Source organism: Neofelis nebulosa, chromosome 15, assembly GCF_028018385.1.
Source record: "Neofelis nebulosa isolate mNeoNeb1 chromosome 15, mNeoNeb1.pri, whole genome shotgun sequence".
Taxonomy (NCBI): Eukaryota; Metazoa; Chordata; class Mammalia; order Carnivora; family Felidae; genus Neofelis; species Neofelis nebulosa.
Window position 1 is genome coordinate 12,630,834 of NC_080796.1, and position 21,778 is coordinate 12,652,611.

Genomic DNA, 21,778 nt, shown 5'->3' on the forward strand with positions numbered 1-21,778 from the left:
TCCTCCTTTTTTATTTTTTTCTATCCTGGGCTAGACTCTGTTTCATGGCCTGCCTTATAGGTAGGTGGCTCCGGAGAGTTCTGACCACTCTTTCCCCTCTTCTGCCTGTTTGGTGTCTTGATTATGCACTGAATGTATCGAAACCCTAACATGGAAGAAACATGGGCCCCCAGCATTTTTAAGAATAAATGCATAAAGGAGACTTGCTCGCATTCAGAACTTAACATGGATGAGAAATACACTTGTGTGCCAGGATAGATTTTTGTATTTATTTGTGATAGCAGCTAGTGTTATGTTAATGAACATATTACCATTGAGGATAACGGAATTTTAGCCTGCTGTCTACTCACTACATTTTAGATACCATCTAATATTTCATCACATTCAATTCTCATAATAAGCCGTTGAAGCAGTTGTAATTGTCACTTCACAAATGAAGAAATTAAGGCTTAGGAAAGTTAAGCAACTTGCTGGACACATAAATTCTTCTGAGAGAGGATTTGAACACAGGTCTGCAAGTCTCCAAAGTGCATTCATGATCTTGCCAATAAGCCATCCCGGAGGCAAGTATTGTATAAACTGGACATAGCGGACAGATTTTTCATTTGTTCATTCATGCACTCATTAATTTATTCAACAAACACTTACTCTGTGCGTACTTTGTGCCATTTCCATTTCCGATCCTAGACACTGGAGACAAGATACCCTTTTTATACAGAGAAGTGGTAGCTGCTGTCCTGAAATTTTAAATGTACTTCCAGTTTAAGTAACTCCCTTTAAATGGCGGAAATACTAAGAAATAGCTCTCAGTATCTAATTTAGTCATTGGTGGTCAAGAAGAGTAAAGACTTTTCTCTTTTAAAAAAAATTTTTTTGGTAATGTTTATTTCTCAGAGAGAGAGAGAGAGAGAGAGAGAGAGAGAGAGAGAGCACAAGTGGGGGAGGGGCAGAGAGAGAGGGAGACACAGAAACCAAAGCAGTCTCCAGCCTCTGAGCTGTCTGCACAGAGCCCGAGGCGGGGCTTGACCTCACAAACCGCGAGATCATGACCTGAGCGGAAGTGGGACATTTAACAAACGAGCCACCCAGGCTTTTCTTTTCTTTTTAATTTTTTAAAAATGTTTATTTATTTTTGAGACAGAGAGAGACAGAGCATGAACGGGGGAGGGTCAGAGAGAGAGGGAGACACGGAATCTGAAACAGGCTCCAGGCTCTGAGCTGTCAGCACAGAGCCTGATGCGGGACTCGAACTCACGGACCGTGAGACCATGACCTGAGCCAAAATCGGCCGCTTAACCGACTGAGCCACCCAGGCGCCCCTAGACTTTTCTTAAGATGCCTAAGTTACTACTACTGAGAGATGTTACCCGAGAATATCTGGCTTAATACAGAAGGAGGGCTTTCTCTCCAAAATTTAAGAGGGACATTCATTCCCATGGACGAACCGTGCTCTGCTCCCGGTATGATTGCCATGTGAGGACAATGAAGAGGAGAAATCTAGCATACGCTCCGCATGGAGTACCATCACACCGTTAATTGTCAGATTCTGCCAATTTCCTGATGGCACAGTATGGGGGAAAGAACAATGCTATTTAAATAGTTCTATAATAATTCTATTATAAAAGCTGACATGATTTTTTTATAGAAATTTATGAAACTACTATAGAAGAGCAAAGTAGAGCAGAAATAAAAGTTTCTAATTTTTCAAAAAAAAAAAAAAGCCTGGAGTATGTAGTTCACTGTAGTTTATAGAACACTTAATTTTAGGGTGTAACCCATCTAAGATTTACTATAATATGGTGAGACTAGATGAAATAGTTTGAGGCAGTTTGGCTTGTAAAACAAATTTGGTTCTCACAAAAATGTTGATGTTAAAATCAAAAAACAAATGAAAATTAAAATTGATAAGAGATATTAGTAATTCAGAACACCGCAACTCTCACAGTTAAATATTTGTAAGAGCTTTGGAGACACTTTTTAGGGCTGGTGTCATTAGGAATTATTTTCTTCAACATGAGAAGTGGGTTGGGTTACTATAGAACAAAATTCTGACCCAATATTGTGTCTTACAGGAAGAAATCTCTAACAGAATCATTTTGCAGATGGGGACTGTTAGAGGTCTGATAATTATGGAAATAAATGGCGTCCATTTTACACCCTGTAAACTGGATTAAGGATCAGTCTATTATCTATTAATCAGTTCTTGATGTGTTGGGAAACATGGGGAAAATTGAGGACTTTTTTCCGTGGGGTGGACTGCGTATCTTAAAAAGGCAAATTTTATTCTAGAATCGTCGGGGAAAGGTTTCCCTCGCCAACGGAGAAAATTGGCCCACCTCCCCCCTTTTTCTTCTACGTTTTAGACTCTTGTCCACACATAGTATACAAGAAGGACTACCCTCACAATGTTGTCTGGCCATGGAAAAGCAGAGAAGGAAGTGCACATCAGGAGGAATCCTTCAAGCCAGAAGCACTAGTAAGAATCTTGCACTGGGAGAAACAGGTACATCAACAAGGCTAGAGCCACGTGGTGAAACAATACGGATTTTTCAAAGTGTTCCAGAGGCGACAGAACATGGGGTCAGAAAAAATAAACTTCCTTTGTAACTTTATGGACTGTTGCATGGGAAACTATGGCCATCTTGCAAAACTGGTGTCTCCACTGCAAATATTCTCAGGAGCCATGAAGTTCAAAGGAAAGAAATGGTATCTTCTTCGTAGTGAATGCAGTACATCATGGCTTCCCCAAAGTCAACGAAAACTAATATCCCTAAAAAGGGTGTCATTTTAAGAGTGAATTCCGATGCCAGGGCCAGACGTCCTCCCGGTGCGGTCACGACTGCGGCCCGGAGCGCGGGGCCGGCTCTCCCGAGAGGTGTTCTCGGGCCGGGCGGCCAGGTCTCCCGGGAGGGTCGAGGAGGGCCAGGCGCTCGGGACCGAGCACCGGGACGCCGAGGGTGGGGTCCGCTCGCCGCCCGCTCCCGGCACCCGGGTTCCCCTCCGCATCGGGCACCGCCCACCTCCCCGGGGCGGCAGCGGCGGCGGCGGGGGGCAGCGGGCAGCGGGCCTCGGGGGCCGCCGCGGGCCACGAGGGCGCGGGGCGAGCCAAAACTTCCCGCCCAGGAGCGCCGGCCCCCGCTGCCGGCTCCGCCGGGCTGGGGGGGATGTTCTCGCGAGAGGAGAGGGGGCGCGGGGCGCCGCGGCTTTGGGGGGCGCGGGGAAGCCTGCGGACGAGGGCGCGGCAGGGAGGGGAGCAGAGGCGGCGGGCAGGGCCGGGGACGCGGGGAAGCCGCTCCCGCCAGTCGCCGAGAGCCAGCCCCTGACGTCAGGAGTTTTCCTCAAAGTCAACAACAAGCCCCGCGGCGGCGGCGGCGGCGGCGGCGGCGGCGAGAAGCGATCGGCGGCGGCGGCGGCCGGGGAGGGAGGAAGGAGGGGGCGGGGAGGCGGCGGGGTCCCCGGGCGAGGCGCGGCCCCCGAGAGGAGGCCGCAGACCCCCGACCCGCGCCGGGCGCGCCCCAGGGCCCGGAGCCTCCGCCCGCCGCCGCCTAGCCGGCGTGACCCGGCCCCCGCCCGAGCGGTGTTTTCTGGTGATGAATTGAATTTGTAGCCGATATCCGATTCCCATGTAGAGTCTCCGCCTCCTCCTCCCCCCCGCCGCCGCCCTCCCTCCGCCCTCCCCTCCCGCCGCCGCCGCCGCCGCCGCCGCCTCCCGCTCCAGCTCCGCGGCCCGGCCCGGCCGGCTCCCTCCTCCCTCCCCTGCAGCCTTCGCCTGCCCTCCCGCCGGCCGCACCGGGCTCCAGGGGGGCCAGAGGCTCTGCGGGGTGGGGGGAGGACAGGAGGGGAGGAGGAGGGAGGGGGGACCCCCGAGTCGCCCCCTCTCCTCCCCCCGCCCCCCCGGCTCCATCCTCCGCCGCCGCCCGAGCAGCTGCGGGGCCGCCGCCGCCGCCTTTGCAGGTAACAGCCACCGCCCCCCCTCCCCCCGCTCGCCCCCTCCCCGCCTGGCCTCCGCTCTCTCCGGGCCCCCGGCCCCGGGCCTCCTTCGGGCGGGGGGGGGGGGGAGGCGGGGGCGTCTGGGTTGTCACCGCGCCGGGGGCGTGGGCGGGTGCCGGGTCACCAGAGGCTCGGGTGTGGGTGTGGGTGGGGAGGCCGGGGGATGCCCGGCGCCGCTGACACCGGCACCCCCTCACTTTCCGGGGGAAGCTGGGGGGCGGCGGCGCGCGCGGGGGGCCGGGGAGGGTGTTCCCGGCCTAGCGGTATCGGCCGCGTCTGCGCTGCCCCGGCCCTGGCGCCTCCAGTCCCTGCGCAGCGCCCGCTCCCTGCCGGCCCCGGCCGCGCGGCGTGAGGAGGGGGCGCCGCCCGGGCGGGGGCGGCGGGCTTATATAACGCGGGGAGCGCCCGTGCCGGCGTGTTTGGGTTGGGGGGAGGGGGCCGTCTGCCGCGCTCCCCGGCGCGGGGGCTGTCTGCGCGCGCGGGGTGGGGTGCGGGCGAGGATGCACCGGCGTCCCCCGGGGTCTCCTTCCTCTCCACCCTCCCCTGCTGCCGGCGCGCAGGAAGAGACGGCCCTGAGGGGGAGGTGGGGGTGTGTGTGGGAGGTGGGTAACGTGCTCGTCTGTGTTTTTAATAGTAGTGGGGTTTTAATCCGCTTGGGAGTTGTGTGCTAAGAATAGAAATGTGCGGAAGATGCTGGGTTTGGCGGATCCAGTGATGCTGTCGCTGCCGGCGGCGGCGGCGGCGGCGGCTCTGGCTGCAAGTAAACAAACCAGCCTCTTCCTCGTCCACCTCCTCCTCCTGCGCATCGGTCTGCATCAGCCATGATGCTGGCTGGGCCCTCGGAGCCCAAAGTTGAAGCCTGGCTGGTCGCGGTGCTCACCCTGATTCCCAGGCGGGGGTCACTCCCTGTTCGGGATTACTCGGGGATCTTCGTTTAGGCTGGATTGAGTCTCTTTGGGGCCAGGTCTTCAATACCGATATTTACTGTTTATCTTCTGAAAGCTGAGGAAAGGCTTAACCATGAGGGTAGGGTAGGTAGGATGCTCCCATTTCTTGCATCAAGAGAACGTTATGAAAATAAAACCCAACTCATTTCACCAGTGTGGTAATTGGTTGAGAGCCCAGTAGTTTGTAATAGATGACGTTTCAAATAGAAATTCAACAGCGAGACCTACGTGTCTATATTGATTATTGATTAAGTAGTACTGTCAATAAAGTGTTTATGCTTTATTAGTTCACCTTGTAGCTAAAAGATGTGAAATGATGACTTTTGGCAGTTAATATCTTGCTAACTGCCTCAAGTCTTCAAGCTAGGTATGTGTTCCATATTTTGTAAGGCATGGTCATTTTATATCTTTTAGTAGACTGTAAATTACTAGAAAACCCCTGGGTTTTTACTTTGGTGGAAACTCATTAAATTAGGTTATACGTTGTTAGGAAATAATTGGAAAAGCCAAAGCTTTAAGAGTCCTGTAAACATGGTTTAGGAAAGTTTGTTTTCAGAACTTCAGTATCATAGCAAAATACGTGTAAATGAATGTGAATATTCCAGGAGGTGGTTGTCTAAAACACACACCCATTCAAGAAGTGCTTGTCTAAAACATGAAAATACTTCTTACTAAGATATCCAATTTTGAGTAAATTTCCAGCTTTCTAAGGTGAATGCCCAATAATTTGGGCGATCTGTATCAGGACTGTAGATTTTTTTTTTTTTTTTACCTTTGCCAACACATGATCTTGACTTTCCAAGTTTACCAAGGACACTGTATTTGAAGACCTGCTTTTTGTTTTTTTCTCACTAGGGTTGACCCCAATATCTTTAATTGGCTTGAGCTTCTAATTTTAAAGTGAGGGAGTGCATGTATCACATGAATGAGACAACACTGGAATTTAGATGAATGTAGAGTTACAGTTTTCAGTTGTATGTTTGTGGTATGTGTTTGTAGTAGTAAAGTTTCCTACAGCATTTAAAAAATATCTAAAGTAATCCTATAAAAAAAACCCAAAAACTTAGGAAACTATTATTTGCATCCATTTTAGCCCCTACACTTAGTCTTTCTGTAATGGTTACTTTAGTGAGTTGTTTTCCAACTTAAAAATTTTTGGTTTGACATTGCCTCCTAGTTTAAGTTGTGTGTGTGAAGGTACTTGAGGGTTCAGCTTTGGACTTTTTGGTCCATGTAATTTTATAGCTGTCAAAGATTTTAAATAAGATTTCATTCATTTCTCCAACAAACTATTAGAGTGTGAACTGTGTTGCTAGGGGGGCTCGTTTGATGATGAACTTTTCTTATTTACATTTCATTTAGAAGATTACTACCATTAGAAAGAGAATTTGTTTTCAGAATCATTGTAAATCTAAACATGTTTTGGTTAAACATATCCTAGGACAAATGTACTTAGCATAATGGAGTCTTGTGCAAAGTAGGGATTTAAGATTTTTTTAAGCCCTAGGTTTTGATTTAAACATATGAGGGATTTTATTTCTTAAAAATTTCAGTGGAAATTTCCAACTATTTGGGTTTCTTTTAAAAAGAGGAACCTGTTTTACAAATTGATTTTGTGGAAGTTTACAGTTGGCTTAAATTTTGCATATTTTTGTGAAAAGATAACTACACTTTCTTTTCATCACTTTCTTTTCACTTTCTTTTATCACTTTCTTTAATCTTCACACTTTTCAGTTCAAGAATTCGCCCTTGAGAAGATAAGGCAATTATTGTTAAGGACATGTTAATTGGATTTTTAGCATGATTGGATAGGATCTTGTCTGTATAATGTGATTAAGTTTGAAGCATTAAAAAATATTTGATTTACAAGACTTTGTATTTGAATAAGATAAGAGGCAGGACAGAAAAGTAAACCATTTCATTTGTTTTGAGCAAGTCAGTCTTAATTTGACTTGCAGTTTTGTTTCTCTCAATATATGTTAGTGCACATAATGAATTTTTGTAGATTTGTGTTAGAATGTGTAAGTCATTCCAAGTTGGTCAGTTTTTGACTCCAGGTTTTCAGGAGTGTGCATTGTTTTTCTAAATCCTGGTTTCGGACAGCGTGCGCTTCTCTGTAGTCACCTGGAAGGTTAGCCCTGGGTCACGTGATGTTAACTGAAAACTTTATCACAGTCTTTCACGTATGACAGATAGAGTTAGGTTAGGTTTAGAGTCAGTGCTGCTGGTGCCTTGGTGAGAACTTGCTACGTGCCGGGTGCTGTTCCATGTGTCTGCTTGTTTAGGCTTCACGACAGCCCCTGCTACACTTTTGAAAGTGGTTTTCATAAGAGAAAACACATACTAGTCCGGTATGATGAAAATCCATTTCAGTTGAACTCTCCTTATTCTGAAACACTTTTTTCCTTCATTTTTTCCCTAAGTTGCTGGTACCTGTCCTTAGACTTCATGGTGACATACTCAACTTTGATAACGCATACAGTACAGTAATTTCCACTGAAATCATGTTAATATAGTAAAACAAAGTATACCGATGATCCATAACATTCTCTCTCGCATAGGTTATGTCAGAGGCCAGGTTAAATGCCACAGATGTTTACATATAATACCATAGCACCGTAAACACATTTCCTTTGTCAGGTGATTGTCAAATAGCTGTTGATAGATAATATATGTTTCTTGAGCTGTAGATTTGCTTTTTGGTTGTCTTCTCAATATTGTCTTGATTTTCATTCATCACCAGCAGCAGCCAGTTCACATTTTGTAAATGGGTATACTTTGCTAATCTTCCGAGGAAAAAGTAAAATGACTTACCAGAAGAAATTTCTAGAAGATGTTCAAGTGAGGAATTTTCTCTCTTGTGTTAATTACGAAAGGCTCTGACTCTGTTTGGGAGACTGGGGATGGGATGGGGAGGAAGATGGTCTTTTGCCAGTATTGGAGTTCAGTGCAGTTTTTGTTTAAGTGGAATTTGGTGTTTGATCTTCCCAGCTACATAGGAGCCTTTTGAAGACGGGAACTGTGTATAATCATGATAGTGTTACCTAAGATGCCATCTGTAAGCCAGGTGGATACTCAGTGGATTTGAACTTGAAGAATCCTAACTCGTAGCTCTGGAAGAGCTGTGAAGCTATTTATGTTCATCTAATGCTACACTTTTATTTTTATGGCTAAGAAAACGGAAGCACAGAGAATTAAAGGACCTCATATAGCATCACCCTGGGTGGGGCAGAGTTGGGAACAGGGACCCCAGTTTCTGGGCCTGCCCAGTGTTTTCTAATGAGCCATTGTGATGAACTTTGTTATGGGATCCCATACCATGGGGTATGATCTTAGATCGTTTTTACATATGCAGTGGAAAAGTGTGGCCAGCCATGAAACTGAAATTCTTTCAGTGGCAACCCTCAATCTGTTTCTGTTCTATTATACGTGACTTCACCTATGACAAGCCACACCTCATGTAAGAAATGTGGGCAGATCATTTGTCAATAGCTTATTCTGTGCGTTAGCTGGACCAAAGGAATCCAGTGGGCATTTTCCTAGTTGTTTCAAAGCAGGATATTAAATCAGCACCTAGCACAAATTGCTTTTTTATTTGGTCAGTAATGGATGGGTTGGTTGAAATGGCATTCAGATGCCTGAGAAACCGGGGTAAGGAAGAAGGGGAAAACGCTCTACATTTTTCTGTATATATTTAAAAGTTGATGAAGTTGATTTTTAAGAGTTGGCACTTTGAAAGAACTGAAATTTTGTGTGAAAGTTGGAAATCTTGCTGATGCTTCTTCAGGTATTTTCTCTAGGGTGAGACAGTGAAGGGATCTATACATAGAGTTTTAAGAAAATCCACAAAGTTTGTTATTGTACTCTGCAGAGAGGAAAGGATCCAAGATACATAGTTTGTGTGGCTCGCTTTCCCCATATGATACGGTTTTTTTTAACAGAATAATGACTCTGAAGTGGGACAGACCTGCTGAGAGTTATTTGAAGTGCAGAGCAGGTTGCCTTGAATTTCCTTTCCATTTCAGTATTTTTCCTTTCCTTGAAATCCTTTAAAAGTTTGATATGATCTTATGAATTTATTATGGCGTATGTTAGTTTCACCTATTTCTTGAAATCAGTAGATAGCATGGAATTGTTCTATGATTACCCTTGACAATCATTTGTATTTCAGTGTAGTAATATTCTGTTGAATTTGAACGTGAGATGTCCTTCGTTAATTCAGTTTGGCTAGGCGTATCTAAAGAATATAAAAAATTGCGGTGCAGAGCAAGTACGTCCTACGTAGTGTTATAGCCAAGTATAGTTTAGAGAAAGTTGTATTATAGGTAGTGTTGTGGCTTTAAACTTAGGAATTAACCTGTGAATCTTGTTCTAATTTGTAAAGAATAAAATTGCTGGCGTGCATTTTAACTTTATGTCAACCTTCTAGTCTTCTGTTGTTATAATTTCCTCTGTGATGCCACAGTTATATTTAGTTTTGAATTTATTGGAAAACCTTGTGCTCTCCTGGACTTTTGAAAAAGAATTTGATAACAGAAAAAAATGTTGGAGCGATTCACAGATGTTACCCATACTTCTGAGACTTGGCATTGGGTTACTTGGTAGAAGGCGTCCCACAGTGAAAGAAGACTGGAATGGCAGGCAGTCACTCTTGGTGCTGTCACTTATCTTGTTATGGTAACAGCGAGGAAATAACATCCTCGGTTTTGATTGGTCACAGTTTTCCTGGGCTCACAATTGTAGTGGAATAGCTGTTGCATAGATTTGTTTTTAGTCAAAATTGGGTAATATATGTGAAAGCACTCTGATAACAAACTGTTGTGTGGAAGAGATTTTTAAATTCTCTGTTTTGCTTCCCTCCCTGTATGCCCAGTACAGTCCTTGTCACAGCGCACGCAGTCAGTACCTGTTTACTGACTGAATGTGTGCAGGCTGTATGTTTTTTCCTTGAATGGCATTTTATTTATTTATGTTTTTAAGTTTGAGAGAGGCAGAGACCCCTCAAGTGGGGGAGGGGCAGAGAGAGAGAGGGATAGAGGATCCCAAGCAGGCTCAGCACTGTCAGCACAGAGCCTGATGTGGGGCTTGAACTCACGAAACCGTGAGATTGTGACCTGAGCCAAAACCAAGAGTTAGACGCTTAATCGACTGAGCCACCCAGGTGCCCCGTGAGTGATATTTTAAAAAGATGTTTGAAGAAGTTTAATTATTGTTTAAGACTGAATGTTGTGTTGCCATAAGTAAACCAGTATCTTTTAAGGTTAATTATTGTTTAAGACTGAATGTTGTGTTGCCATAAGTAAACCAGTATCTTTTAAAAGTTGTTATAAATATCATTAAGAGAATATGCCATTCTTTCTCTTTTTTCCTTCCACAATAGATAATTTTGGGGCAGTGTTAATGCTTAATTGTTTGGGAGTTGAAACTTGACTTCATTTCAACAAAAAGTATCCAAGAATGTGGAGAAACGTGCTAGTCCTCACAATTAGCGGACGTCTATAGCAAACGTACTTTAGTGAATAAGGAAGAGGATTTCTTGTGATTTTAATTATATTCCATAACATTTGAGTTCAGGTTTGTTTTTAAGATGACTTAATACCATTCTCTCTGTTGACTTACAATATTAGTTTGCTTAGTGTGTTCTTTATTAGTTATGCAAAGCTGTATCTTCTTTCTTTCATTCATGCACTCTTTCATTCATCCTGTATTTGTTGAGCATCTCTTATGTGCCAGGCACTGTCAGATTGCTTTACTCAATAATAATAATGCTGTTGAATGAGATACAAGATGTGAAAATGTTTTGTAAATTGTGAAGTGATATCCAAATGCAGTTATCAAATTTGCAAATAGTTTTGAATGAAAAGTACCTTTAGTGTAACTGCTTTGTGTGAATTGTAAATTGAATCTGCCAAGAATTTTGTATGATTTTTTTTTAAGAATAGACAAAATTAGATTATTCAGCAATGAAATATTTAGTGCAACAAGCTTACAAGAAAAAGAAACCAAATTTTGTCTCTTAGAGCTCATTGGGTAGAACACAGTTCTGGAGAAGTTGGGACCGTAGGAGGAGGTGAAGTTCATGTCCAGCTCATTGCTCATCATTTTGCAGAATAATGTTTTTGGCAACACGGAACACGAGAATTAGATGACTTGGTTGCAAGAGCCTTGCCACTGTAAGGAAATTAAATCAAAGAATATGGTTTACTGCTTAAGAGTCAGTAGCATTGTGTTTATGCACACGAGATAGCATTTATTTCTAGTCTATTGGTCGTAACTCTGGAGTAGTAGACGTTTGAATGTCTTCTAAGTTATTTTCATAGAATGTGTCATTTTAGCTTGGAGTCCCAGGAGCACCTTTAAGGCTGAATATTACGATTATGGGTAGAATTTGGTAACATTTTAAGATGCAAATGGATAAAGCCATTTCTATAATGTGGGTTTACTGGTCCTGATGACGATTATAAATTTTGTCCTGTCGATTTACATACATTTAAGCAGTTTAATCGAAATGCATAAGCACTGATAAACATTTTTATCAAAAGAGCTAGTTTTCTGAAAGTTTCATTATAAAACAAAATTCATTGATTTGGGTTGACCTGGATATTTCCATATATTGTTTTGTACTGAAGGGGCAGTGCTAGTGGAAAGAACATGTGCCTGGTTCTCTGGTGTCTTGATTCCCTCAGAAAGCAGCTGTGTGACCTTGGGCAAGTCGCTTCATCCATCTGTACTCTGTTTCCTCAACTATAAAATGAAGGTCCTTTCCTGCTTTGAACTCCCAACAATGAAATGTCAACTTAAAAAGTGCAATGAATTTTGAAAATACTTTTGTTTTTTAGTGTTCTTTGCAAGGGTGTTGTGATGCAGATTATTTTAATGGAAAGGGATATGTTTTATATATGTTTAGTGGATATGTATTATTTTTTGGTTATTATTGAATGTTGACCTCTGATCTCTTCTGACCCCTGATCTCTTCTGTTTCCAATTCCAAGAATATTGAGATAGGAGGGTTTTTTGTTTTGTTTTGTTTTTAACCCAAATTATATCATTTTGCAGTCAGAAACCAAGAATGGCTTCAACAGATATGAGGCCCCTTGCTACAAGTATTGCCAAAGAGAAGGTCTGTAGTGCAGCTCTTCTAAAGTCATCGTTTTGCACTAGTGCTCCCAATATTTAATTTTTTTGTAATTATTTATGTAGTATAAAGAACTAACCCTTTTCAGTTATCCAGTTCTGGATTATGTAGCCAATTTTCAGAAAGTTACATAAATCAAATTAAAATGATGTTTGGATTCTTTACTGAAGGCTTTTGTTTTTGTTTTGTTTTTGGCCCGTTTTTTAGTGGCGAAATGTGTCTTGTCTTGAATGATGTGGCCATTTCTCAAAGTTTGCCCCCATGGATATCAGTACATGCTGCTAAAGAAAAAAAAGAGCCCTGTGTGTTCAATAAACTTAGGATTTGCTGAGATAATTAAGGTTATACATACTTTATATCTTTAATATGTTAATAGTGATGTTTTAATTTTTTTTTAATGTTTGTTTATTTTTGAGAGAGAGACAGAGCGTGAGTGGGGGAAGGACAGAGAGAGGAGACACAGAATCCGAAGCAGGTTCCAGGCTCCGAGCTGTCAGCACAGAGCCTGATGTGGGGCTCGAACTCAGGGACTGTGAGTTCATGACCTGAGCCAAAGTCGGGCACTTAACCGACTGAACCATCCAGGTGCCCCAATAGTGATGTTTTAAGAGAAAGATATGGCTTGTGGAATTTTCCAAAGTTATTTGGCCAGAGAATTTTTTTCTCTTTTCATCTTTTTTTCTTAATTTTTTTGGAATTTCGTTTAGCATTGTTTCAAACATATCTTGGCAAAATACACTCAGATTCTAATATCCCTTTGGACTCTCTGTAGTATGAGATCCAATGACTACAGGGACAGTCTTGGCCTTACCTGTAGGTGCTGAGGGCACATGTTGGGGTGGTTTTCTATTCAGCCACACAAACTTTGTCAGGGTTTGATTCCTGACTCAGTCTTGATTCCTGACTGTGAAAGGAGTAGGCTTTCCACTTAATTTGCATTGGGAAAGGGGTTGTAATTCAGTCCAGTACCAGTGAGGGAGTCTAACCTTGAACTTACTGCTATGCACTATTTATCAAAACCCAGTCTGAGAAAGTAGTATAGTTATATAGTCCATCTATCCATTTTTCTGGTTACCTAATATTTATGCCTAAATTTATCTAAAATTATGTTTCTGGACCATGTAATGCTCGTGTACCTGGACCACAGTTTTTGGTCCCTTTCTGTGGAAACATAATTTTTAAGCTTATTTATTTATTTTGAGAGGGGGAGAGGCAGAGAGAGAGGGAGGGAGAGAGAGAATCCCAAGCAGGCTCTGCACTATCAGCACAGAGCCTGACTCTGGGCTCAAACTCACCAACTGTGAGATCATGACATGAGTCAAAATCAAGTGTCAGAATCTTAACTGACTGAGCCACCCCCGGTGCCCCTCTGTGGAACTATTTTTAACTCAGCTTTATCTTGGCGTTTTCCTCTTTTAGGTTGAGGGGGCAATAAGTAAAACTCATTAGTGTATGTATCAGAGTATTTTTAAGGACTTTGTTACACTGCAAGCTATCTTATAAAGACCCATGGGATAAATTTCAGATTTTTATTCCAGGAAAAATTGTGTTCCCTCTGAAGCAACTTCTTTTTCTCTTTTTAAAAATATTCATGGATACTGTAAATACTGAAACCGATGGTGTTTCCTTATTTGCATTGCTTCCTGAAAGCTTTCTGCTAAATTTGTGGCCCATCTTTTACAGATCTGTAGACTTTTACTCTGGCTTCTTTTTGTCTTAAGGCAATATAGTTTCTGCAGGCTCTGGAGTCGGCCATATTGGCTCCATCCTTGAGGAGCTATGTTGGATTCAGGCAAGCTGCTGAATTCCGTGAGCCCCAGTTTCCTCTTCTGTGAAATGGAGTTAATGGTACCCTCCTAGGGCTACTGTGAGGCTTACCTAAGGGTAATAGACGTAAGCACTTGTTCTTGACACATCTCAAATACTCCGTACTTTTTTCCACTTTCATGTTCCCCGTGTTTCACCTCGTCTGCTTTTAAAAATAATTGATTATATATTATTTGTAATATTTTATTCACAATCTAAAAATTCACTGTAATCTAATTTTGTAATCTAAAATATTTCTTGGAGCAAGACAGACCAACCATACCTAAGTGTTGGTTTCTTAGCATGTTGTATTTTGCATAAAATATAACAATTAAAAACATTCACAATTGCTTTGCCATAAATATTCCTAAATTTACAGAGATTTTGAAACTAGATGTACACGAGAGTTTACTTTTAGTCCACTTCACTTTCATTTTCTTCCCTTTTCACTTCAGACACACAGCCCCACAAACAGATTTTCTGTGTTATTTGTATAGGTGGGTCAGTGGTTTCTGAAGGCATTTTTTTACTACAGCCTCTTAGGTTAAAAGTTTCACTATCGTTTGAAATCTGTCACAAGACCAGGGAAGCACGTTCATGGTAGAACTATTTAATAAATAAGTTCCCCAGTTTGAGGAGTTAGATTTTTATGTGAGGTCAGGCCAGTTGAAGACATTTACAAAGAATTAGTTGTTTGTTATTGCTGTATGAGTTGCAAGAATGGAAAAAAAAGAAATTCTTTCTTCAATACTTCCTTCCAGGCTGAGTCATCACTAGAGAGTGGGAAGGGCAGCAGCAGCAGAGAATCCAAACCCCAAAGCTGATATCACAAAGTACCATTTCTCCAAGTTGGGGGCTCAGAGGGGAGCCATCATGAGCGATGTCACCATCGTGAAAGAAGGTTGGGTTCAGAAGAGGGGTAAGTGTTCAACAAAGCTGCACATAATGTGGTTGGTAAGTGTGCGAATGGTTGGTGGTGTCCTGGAAGTTGATATTTTTCCTGACGCTGTTAACAAAGTAAACGGACATACTACGTCCAGGAAGAGAGAAATGATATTTAACATATGTGTTAGGAATTTGCTTGTTATGTAGGGATTCTAAGTAATTCCTGGTTTTGATCCTTACTACAGTTCTGAACATTTGGCTCTCTGGGATGTTGTGTGCTTGCATGTTACAGAAAGTTCCTGTTGGATTTTTCTGTGCTGTCCACAGCAACTCTGCAATCCAGAGAGATGTCTGTAGGACGATTTAATAATCTAGAAAAGTGTCTAACTTGTATGCATTTAAAGACATGTAAATTTATATTAAGCCGGTTTGGGTGAAAGCAGGGGAAGGGCTTCTAGGGTTAAAGGGGAAAGCGCTCACCCACAATCTTCTGGCTTCAACAACCCTGTAAGTTAGGTGAGGAAAGTCCTAAAGTAAGAGACCAACTGAAGAAAGGGTTTCTGCGTGTGTGTGTTTATGTTTAATTGCATATTTTTATTTTTCATGATCTAGTTTTAGTATTTCTTGTTTGCTGTTCGCTCCTACTTTAGATAAATAATTCAAATGCATTATTATTCTTTTTACATTATTTTTACTTTAAAGGAAGAACTCTTTAATGTAAAGCTTAGTTTATCTCCTAAGAGATCACCTTTTAATGTGGTCAATGTGTTTATTAAGAAATCTAGAGTGTAGACTCGTTGCCAGGCAACTACTGTTTATCCACGTGGCCAAATTGAGTAGTATGAGGACTGTTGCATTCTTAGGACTTTTAAGTTCCTGTATACTGTATCTATTTCCTGATTAAAAGTTACCTTTTAAATAGTGATTTCAATGTTTTTTGCGGGTCTGTAGTTAATACCTATGTTTGGAAAGTCATTGTCAGTAGTTAAATGGGATTATGTATTACTGATTTCTAAAAATTCATCCTTATTGAGTTATAATTTCCATACCAATACAATTCCCCTATTTTAAGTGTACACGGGGATGAATTTTGCTACATTCATGCAGTAGCATAACAAACACTGCAGTCATGACGTTGAACATCTCTGTCACTCCGAAAGCACCCCTCTTCCGCTCTGCAGTCCGTCCTCTTTCCTGAGCCCTGGGACCCCTAATCTGCTACAACTGTAATCTTCCTTATAAGTACACTCATCTGGTCCTCTGTGTCTGGTTACTTTCACGTAGCATAATACTTGAACGATTCATCCACATCGCTGTGTACATCACAAGTTTGTTCCTTTTTATTGTTGAGGCATGTTCTGTAGTCTGGACGTACCACAATCTATTTATTTACTGGCTGATGGATATTTGAGCTATTTCTAGTTTGGGGCTATTACACATAAGGCAGCTATGCACATTGGAGATCATGTCTTGGTGTGGTTTGTTTTCCTTTTCCCTTGGGCAGTGACCTGGGAACGAGATTGCTGCTCATACGGTAAGTGTGTGCTTAACTATCAAACGGTTTCAGCCAACTGTTGTACGATTGAGTTTAATTTATTGTATGTTATATTATAAATTTAGAAGACATTTTCAGATTTCACTGCTGTCTGAAGGTGCTTTTTCTTTGTTTTTTTAACTTGTCTATTATATTTATACTGTCTTTCCTACTTTGTTTTTTGGGGACGGCAAATCACGTGAACCTTTTGGAGTAATACTTTATGCACCTCTAATGTCTGCTCCCATTAAATCTGTTTTGAGGATTAAGTGAGGTGATGGATGTGGATGTGTTTTGAGAGCTTGAACACAAGTGTAAATTATTGCCGGCACCACGTGTTGTCAAAGATTTAGGGTTGTTCTTGAGTTTGTTTAGTTAATTGCATCTTACCTGAAACACCATGATAAAAGGTCGGTTTAAAGTGCATGGGGCATAGAAGCAAGAAAAAAATGGACCAGGATTTCTTAGCATTTTTCCTGCCTTGGTTAATAGTACACAAAGATATAAAATGATAAGTAAAAGTCTTTTCTGTCATCTGCTCTTCCAACGGGTTTCTCTCCTCAGAGATAACCATTGTAGACCTTTTGTATTTTATACTTTTTTTGGTGATTATTATCCCAGTTTTGTATATAATATGCTAAGCTTTATTTTTGAGTAGTCTTACATAATCTCGTGTATCGCCCTTATGAAAAATGAAGAATTTGACTTGTTAATACCTGTTCTCTTCCTTCCCTAAAGGGAGGGAGTGGGCTCATGGTTAAACTTCCAACAGGTGCACTCTTCATTCTAAAAAGTACTTACACATCATCTCTAAACTGACCACTTTGGGAGTACCCTACACAATCTTTCCTCTGAATTTCCCACATTCCCCTCCCAGTTTGTGGCAACTGAACGTTTATTTTATATTTTCAGGGTTTGTAATAGTTATACTTGCTGATTCGGAGAAGCAGTAATCGATATTGTGATAAGTAAACAGTACCTGCTGCCAACTAGAGCAGTATGGTGGGTGCGTGTGATGGGAGCCATAGAGAGCAAATGATCGCCTCATACTCTGTTGGTGTTCAAGATCATGACGCACTTTGGTTTGGCCTCTGGTTTGGGCTATAATGGTTTTTCCTGGATTTTCTAATTGTCACGTTTCCTCCCATTGGTAAAGAGTGTATGCTTTGCTGTCTTCCTTGTATCATGTGGTCATCCAGCTTTTTAATCCTGGTATTTGTCAAAATTCTATTGTGAACTGACCTTTTTCTAGGTGTGATACTCAGCTAGTAGCATGTTATTTAATTGCATTCCTGGACAAGTGCAGTGCTTTCTTAGATCTCCTGTCTTTCCCCTATCTGTTTTGGATTTATTTTATGGTTTTCTAGAAGTAGTTTTTTTTTTTTTTCCTTTTTTCAATTTCCTGAAGAACTTCTTTCAGAAAGAATATGTCAACACAGTGTTTGAAAATGTGCTTTTCACTTTTACACCTGGTGCATACCTTTGCTGGGTATAGAATTCACTTGTGAAACAATTTTCCTTCAGAGTTTTGAAGGCTGCATTCCGTTACCTTTTGGTAACCAGTTTTACTGGTAAGAGGCTTAACACTAATAGGAGTAATTTCTTTCTAGGTAACCTGTTTGTTGTCATCTTGAAGTTTGTTGTGTTCATGCCTCTTTATCCTTGGCTTTATAAAATTTAAGGAGGATAAGATGTGGTTCTTTTTAATTCACCTGTAAAGCATTTGGTGGACCCTTAGAATATGCAGACAAATGTGTTTAATTCTGGGGAGTCTTCTGTATTTCTTGTGTTATTTTTTCCCTTCTGTGTTCTCTGTATTCTTTTATGGTTTTTTCCCTTAGAGCATCTATATCAGTGCTCTGTTTTAAAATTTTTCTTTAATTTCTTTGTTTTCTCTCCTTGTTCTGGAAGATTCCTCAACTTTTTCTTTGAGCCCTTTACTGAATTATTTATTTCAGCTATTACTTTATATTTCTGGGAATTCTTTGTAGTTCATAGCCACCCGCTCTTATTTTACAGATTTTTAATCAAAGGACACCAACGAGACTATTTTTAAATTTTTTATCTGCTTTGAATAACTTTTTCAGTTTGTTTATTTTGTTTATTATTTTTTTTCCTTGGTGGTGTTAGTATTCCTCAGGTATCTGATGATCCCTGTTGGTTTATTTGTGAATGAAAGACTGAGTTTACTGGTAGTGACCTCTGTCTGTTTTTGTAATTCATGTATTTTCCCTGTACTTATGACTGGCTAGATTCTCTGAATGAGGATTTGTAATGGTACTTTTAACTGGACTCTTACAAGCATTAGTTGAAATATTAGGGGAAACCAAATGGGGCATTTTTTTCCTCTGAACTATTCTTAATTTATTCCTTTAGAGATTTTCAGTATGATTTTAAGAATAATCTTCTGTTTTAGTCAGGCAAATTTCATTAGTCTGTTGTTGCTGTTTGGACATATTTTGGCTCAAAGAATTTCTTCTTAAAGAGTAGTAGTAGTCTCTGCCTCTTTACACTGGGCAGGTAGATTATCATCACCTGAACTCTGGTGTACTTGTTTTAGAATAAATATATAATGTCTGCCTTCTTTACCTCACAGTGTGCTGGTAAGCATTGTGAGCTAATGTGTACAGAATATTTGTAAACTTTTAATAAAAGTATCGATATAAAAAATTCACAGTTACCCTTAGTTTGACTATCAGTCCTTTTTCTCAATCTTGCATTTATGAATCAGTTCATGTTAGCTCCTATCTAGATATAATCTCATTTCATTTGTACTTTTGATGTAAATAAGTTGTTCATCATTAAATAGCATCCTGGAGAAGGAAAAAACAGACTTAAAAATAATTAATGATACTGTGTGGGGCAGATACTTTCCTAACTTCGGTTATTGGTGATATATCAACATTGAAACCTTTTTTTCCTGTACTTTTCTGGAGCAATTACAGAATGGTAAATATTAATTGAGATAACACATTGATGTAGTATTGTTGGTGTTAGAAATGACAGTAAAGGAAACGTCATGTAGCACACGTGGAGTAAAGTACCGTCTACATTTTCCTACTTGATGGTCCTGGGAGAGCACATCAGCTTAGGAGATACCTGCAGACGTGTTAAACACTTCTTAGACTCTCTCCTTCACAAGAGAGAAGTGACCAGAGGCTGTTCACAGACCAGCCTGTCTGTACTGCCAGTCTCCAAACCTGATGTCAAAAGTTTTACTCTAAGTTTGTCCTGTTACAGTGAGGGCTAATAGTTGCTGTGAAGAAAGGTATTGCATTAATAAAGTGGGAAATTTAACCAGCTTAAAAGGTCTAAATTATTGAATTAAGTAGGTTGCAATAGCATTAACCAGGGCTAATTGTAATTTATAAAATTCCGTTTGCATAATAGTACTGTTTCCTAAGAAGGTAAGTAGTCTCTTCTAAAGGTGGAGAGCCAGTTCCTTGATAACATGTTAAAATCTGTAATGTATTGGTGGTCAATGCACAGTCTTACAATTCTGAAATTGGTACAAATTTAAGAGGTGGTTTTATCATTAAAAGCATTTGACTGATGGGGGCGCCTGGGTGGCTCAGTCGGTTAGGTGTCCAACTTCGGCTCAGGTCATGATCTCACGGTCCGTGGGTTCGAGCCCCGTGTCGGGCTCTGTGTTGACAGCTCAGAGCCTGGAGCCTGTTTCAGATTCTGTGTCTCCTTCTTTCTCTGACCCTCCCCTGTTCATGCTCTCTCTCTGTCTCAAAAATAAATAAATGTTAAAAAAAAATTAAAAAAAAAACCAAAAGATTTGACTGATGAAAATGCTGCATGCATGTGATAGTTTCTTAGGCTTTTTGTTGCTTTGATATCTAACAGATTGAACTTTCAGGTTGTGTTCTGTGTACGTAACCAGTTTGTGCTTTCAAAGCACTCCTTGGCTTAGTTTGCCTGCTACTTAGAGTTTCCAGTTCAAGGATCTTCATGAACTGTGTCCTTGGAATAACACTTGTTTTGTATTCTGTGAACTGATTTGTTTAGGTGAACCGGAATGTTAGTATTTGGTAATTCCAAGCTAAACTTGATAAGTCTATGAGTTTTCTGTCAAAATAGCTTAATGCCACTATGCAGAATGTTTTAGTAACGCGAAGATTGTAAGCTGGGCTATGTGTTAACATGAGATTATTGTGAGCTAGTCAATTATAAGCTGTTCTAGAAAACAGAATCACAGTTTTTGGGGTTCTCATCCAAGTCCAAGGGCTTTTTCCTTAACTTTGTATGTACTTGTACAAGTATCTTTTGCTTCTGTTTTATTCACAAAGTGAGTTTTAAATAAATGATCAAGTGCTTATAGAAATAGAAAACAACCGTATGATTTTGTTTACTACGCAGAAGCAAGCATTTTCCATAGAATGTGGAGAGCTGTGGTAGCCACTGTATAAATCACATGATAGTTTAGAGAAGCTCACTTGACTATTAACGTTACAAGTGGGGAATAAACATGACAAAATTAAATTTATTTTCTTAAAAAAATTTTTTTTTAATGTTTATTACTGAGAGAGAGAGAGAGAGAGAGAGAGACAGACAGACCGTGAGTGGGGGGTGGGGGGGAGGGGAGGAGTGGGCAGAGAGAGAGGGAGACACAGAATCTGAAGCAGGCTCCAGGCTCTGAGCAATCAGTACAGAGCCTGATGCGGGCTGGAACCCATGAACCTTGAGATCATGACCTGAGCCAAAGTCAGATGCTTAACTGACTGAGCCACCCAGTCGTCCCAAGTTTATTTTCTAATGACATTGGGACTCTGAGATTTAATGTATTTACAATAACGTGAATTTTATTTTATTTTCTTATTTATCTTATTTTCTTCGTCTTATTTTATTATTTGAATACATTGGTTTTGAAAATGTTTATCAAGTAAACCATGGAGAGAACCATCAAATGATAAGCTTTCATATGCATTCTAGAGCTGTAGAATTGTAGAGCTGCTGTTATGTACGCACACACTCACACTACTCCCTATCTTATGCTAGATAGGGATACTTATCCTTCCCCATCAGCAGTTGTTTTGTGTATTGACTTGTGTAAATTCACTTGTTCAAGTTAGTTACCTCTACAGTTTTCTGCGTGGTCAAGTCATCTGCAAAGAGTCACAGTTCTGCTTCTTCCTTTGCAATCTTTATGTCTTCAGTTATTTTTTCTGATCATTTCACTGGTTAGGAATTCCAGCACAATTTTGAGTAAAAGTGGTGAGAGTGGACTTTTGGTCTTATTTCTCATGTTATTTTACCACCACCATCATCATATTATGTGATGATCACTATTGTAGTTGTTGTGGGCTTTCTATTGCTGCCTTTAATCAGATTGAGAAAGTTCCTTTCTTGTCCTGTTTTGCTGAGAGTTTTTATCATGAGTGGGTGTTCACTTTTTTCAAAAAGTTTTCCCACATCTATTGAAATGACTATTTGACTTTTCCCTGTATTGTGTTAATATGGTGTATTACTTTAACG

At 41.1% G+C, this 21,778-nt stretch overlaps 1 protein-coding gene across 3 annotated transcripts in view; it reads left to right on the forward strand.

Annotated features, from left to right (window-relative positions):
• The first annotated feature begins 3,806 nt into the window (after positions 1-3,806).
• Positions 3,807-21,778, forward strand: part of AKT3 (AKT serine/threonine kinase 3) — a 307,958-nt gene continuing 289,986 nt past the window's right edge. For 2 of the 3 annotated variants that reach the window (XM_058701171.1, XM_058701174.1), the window contains exons 1-2: positions 3,809-3,954; positions 14,640-14,797. In XM_058701171.1, the coding sequence (XP_058557154.1) occupies positions 14,752-14,797 (46 nt within the window). In that variant the 5' untranslated portion in view covers positions 3,809-3,954; positions 14,640-14,751. Of the gene's footprint in view, positions 3,955-14,639; positions 14,798-21,778 lie in introns of all 3 variants that reach the window. The other variant, XM_058701173.1, reaches the window with a different exon arrangement.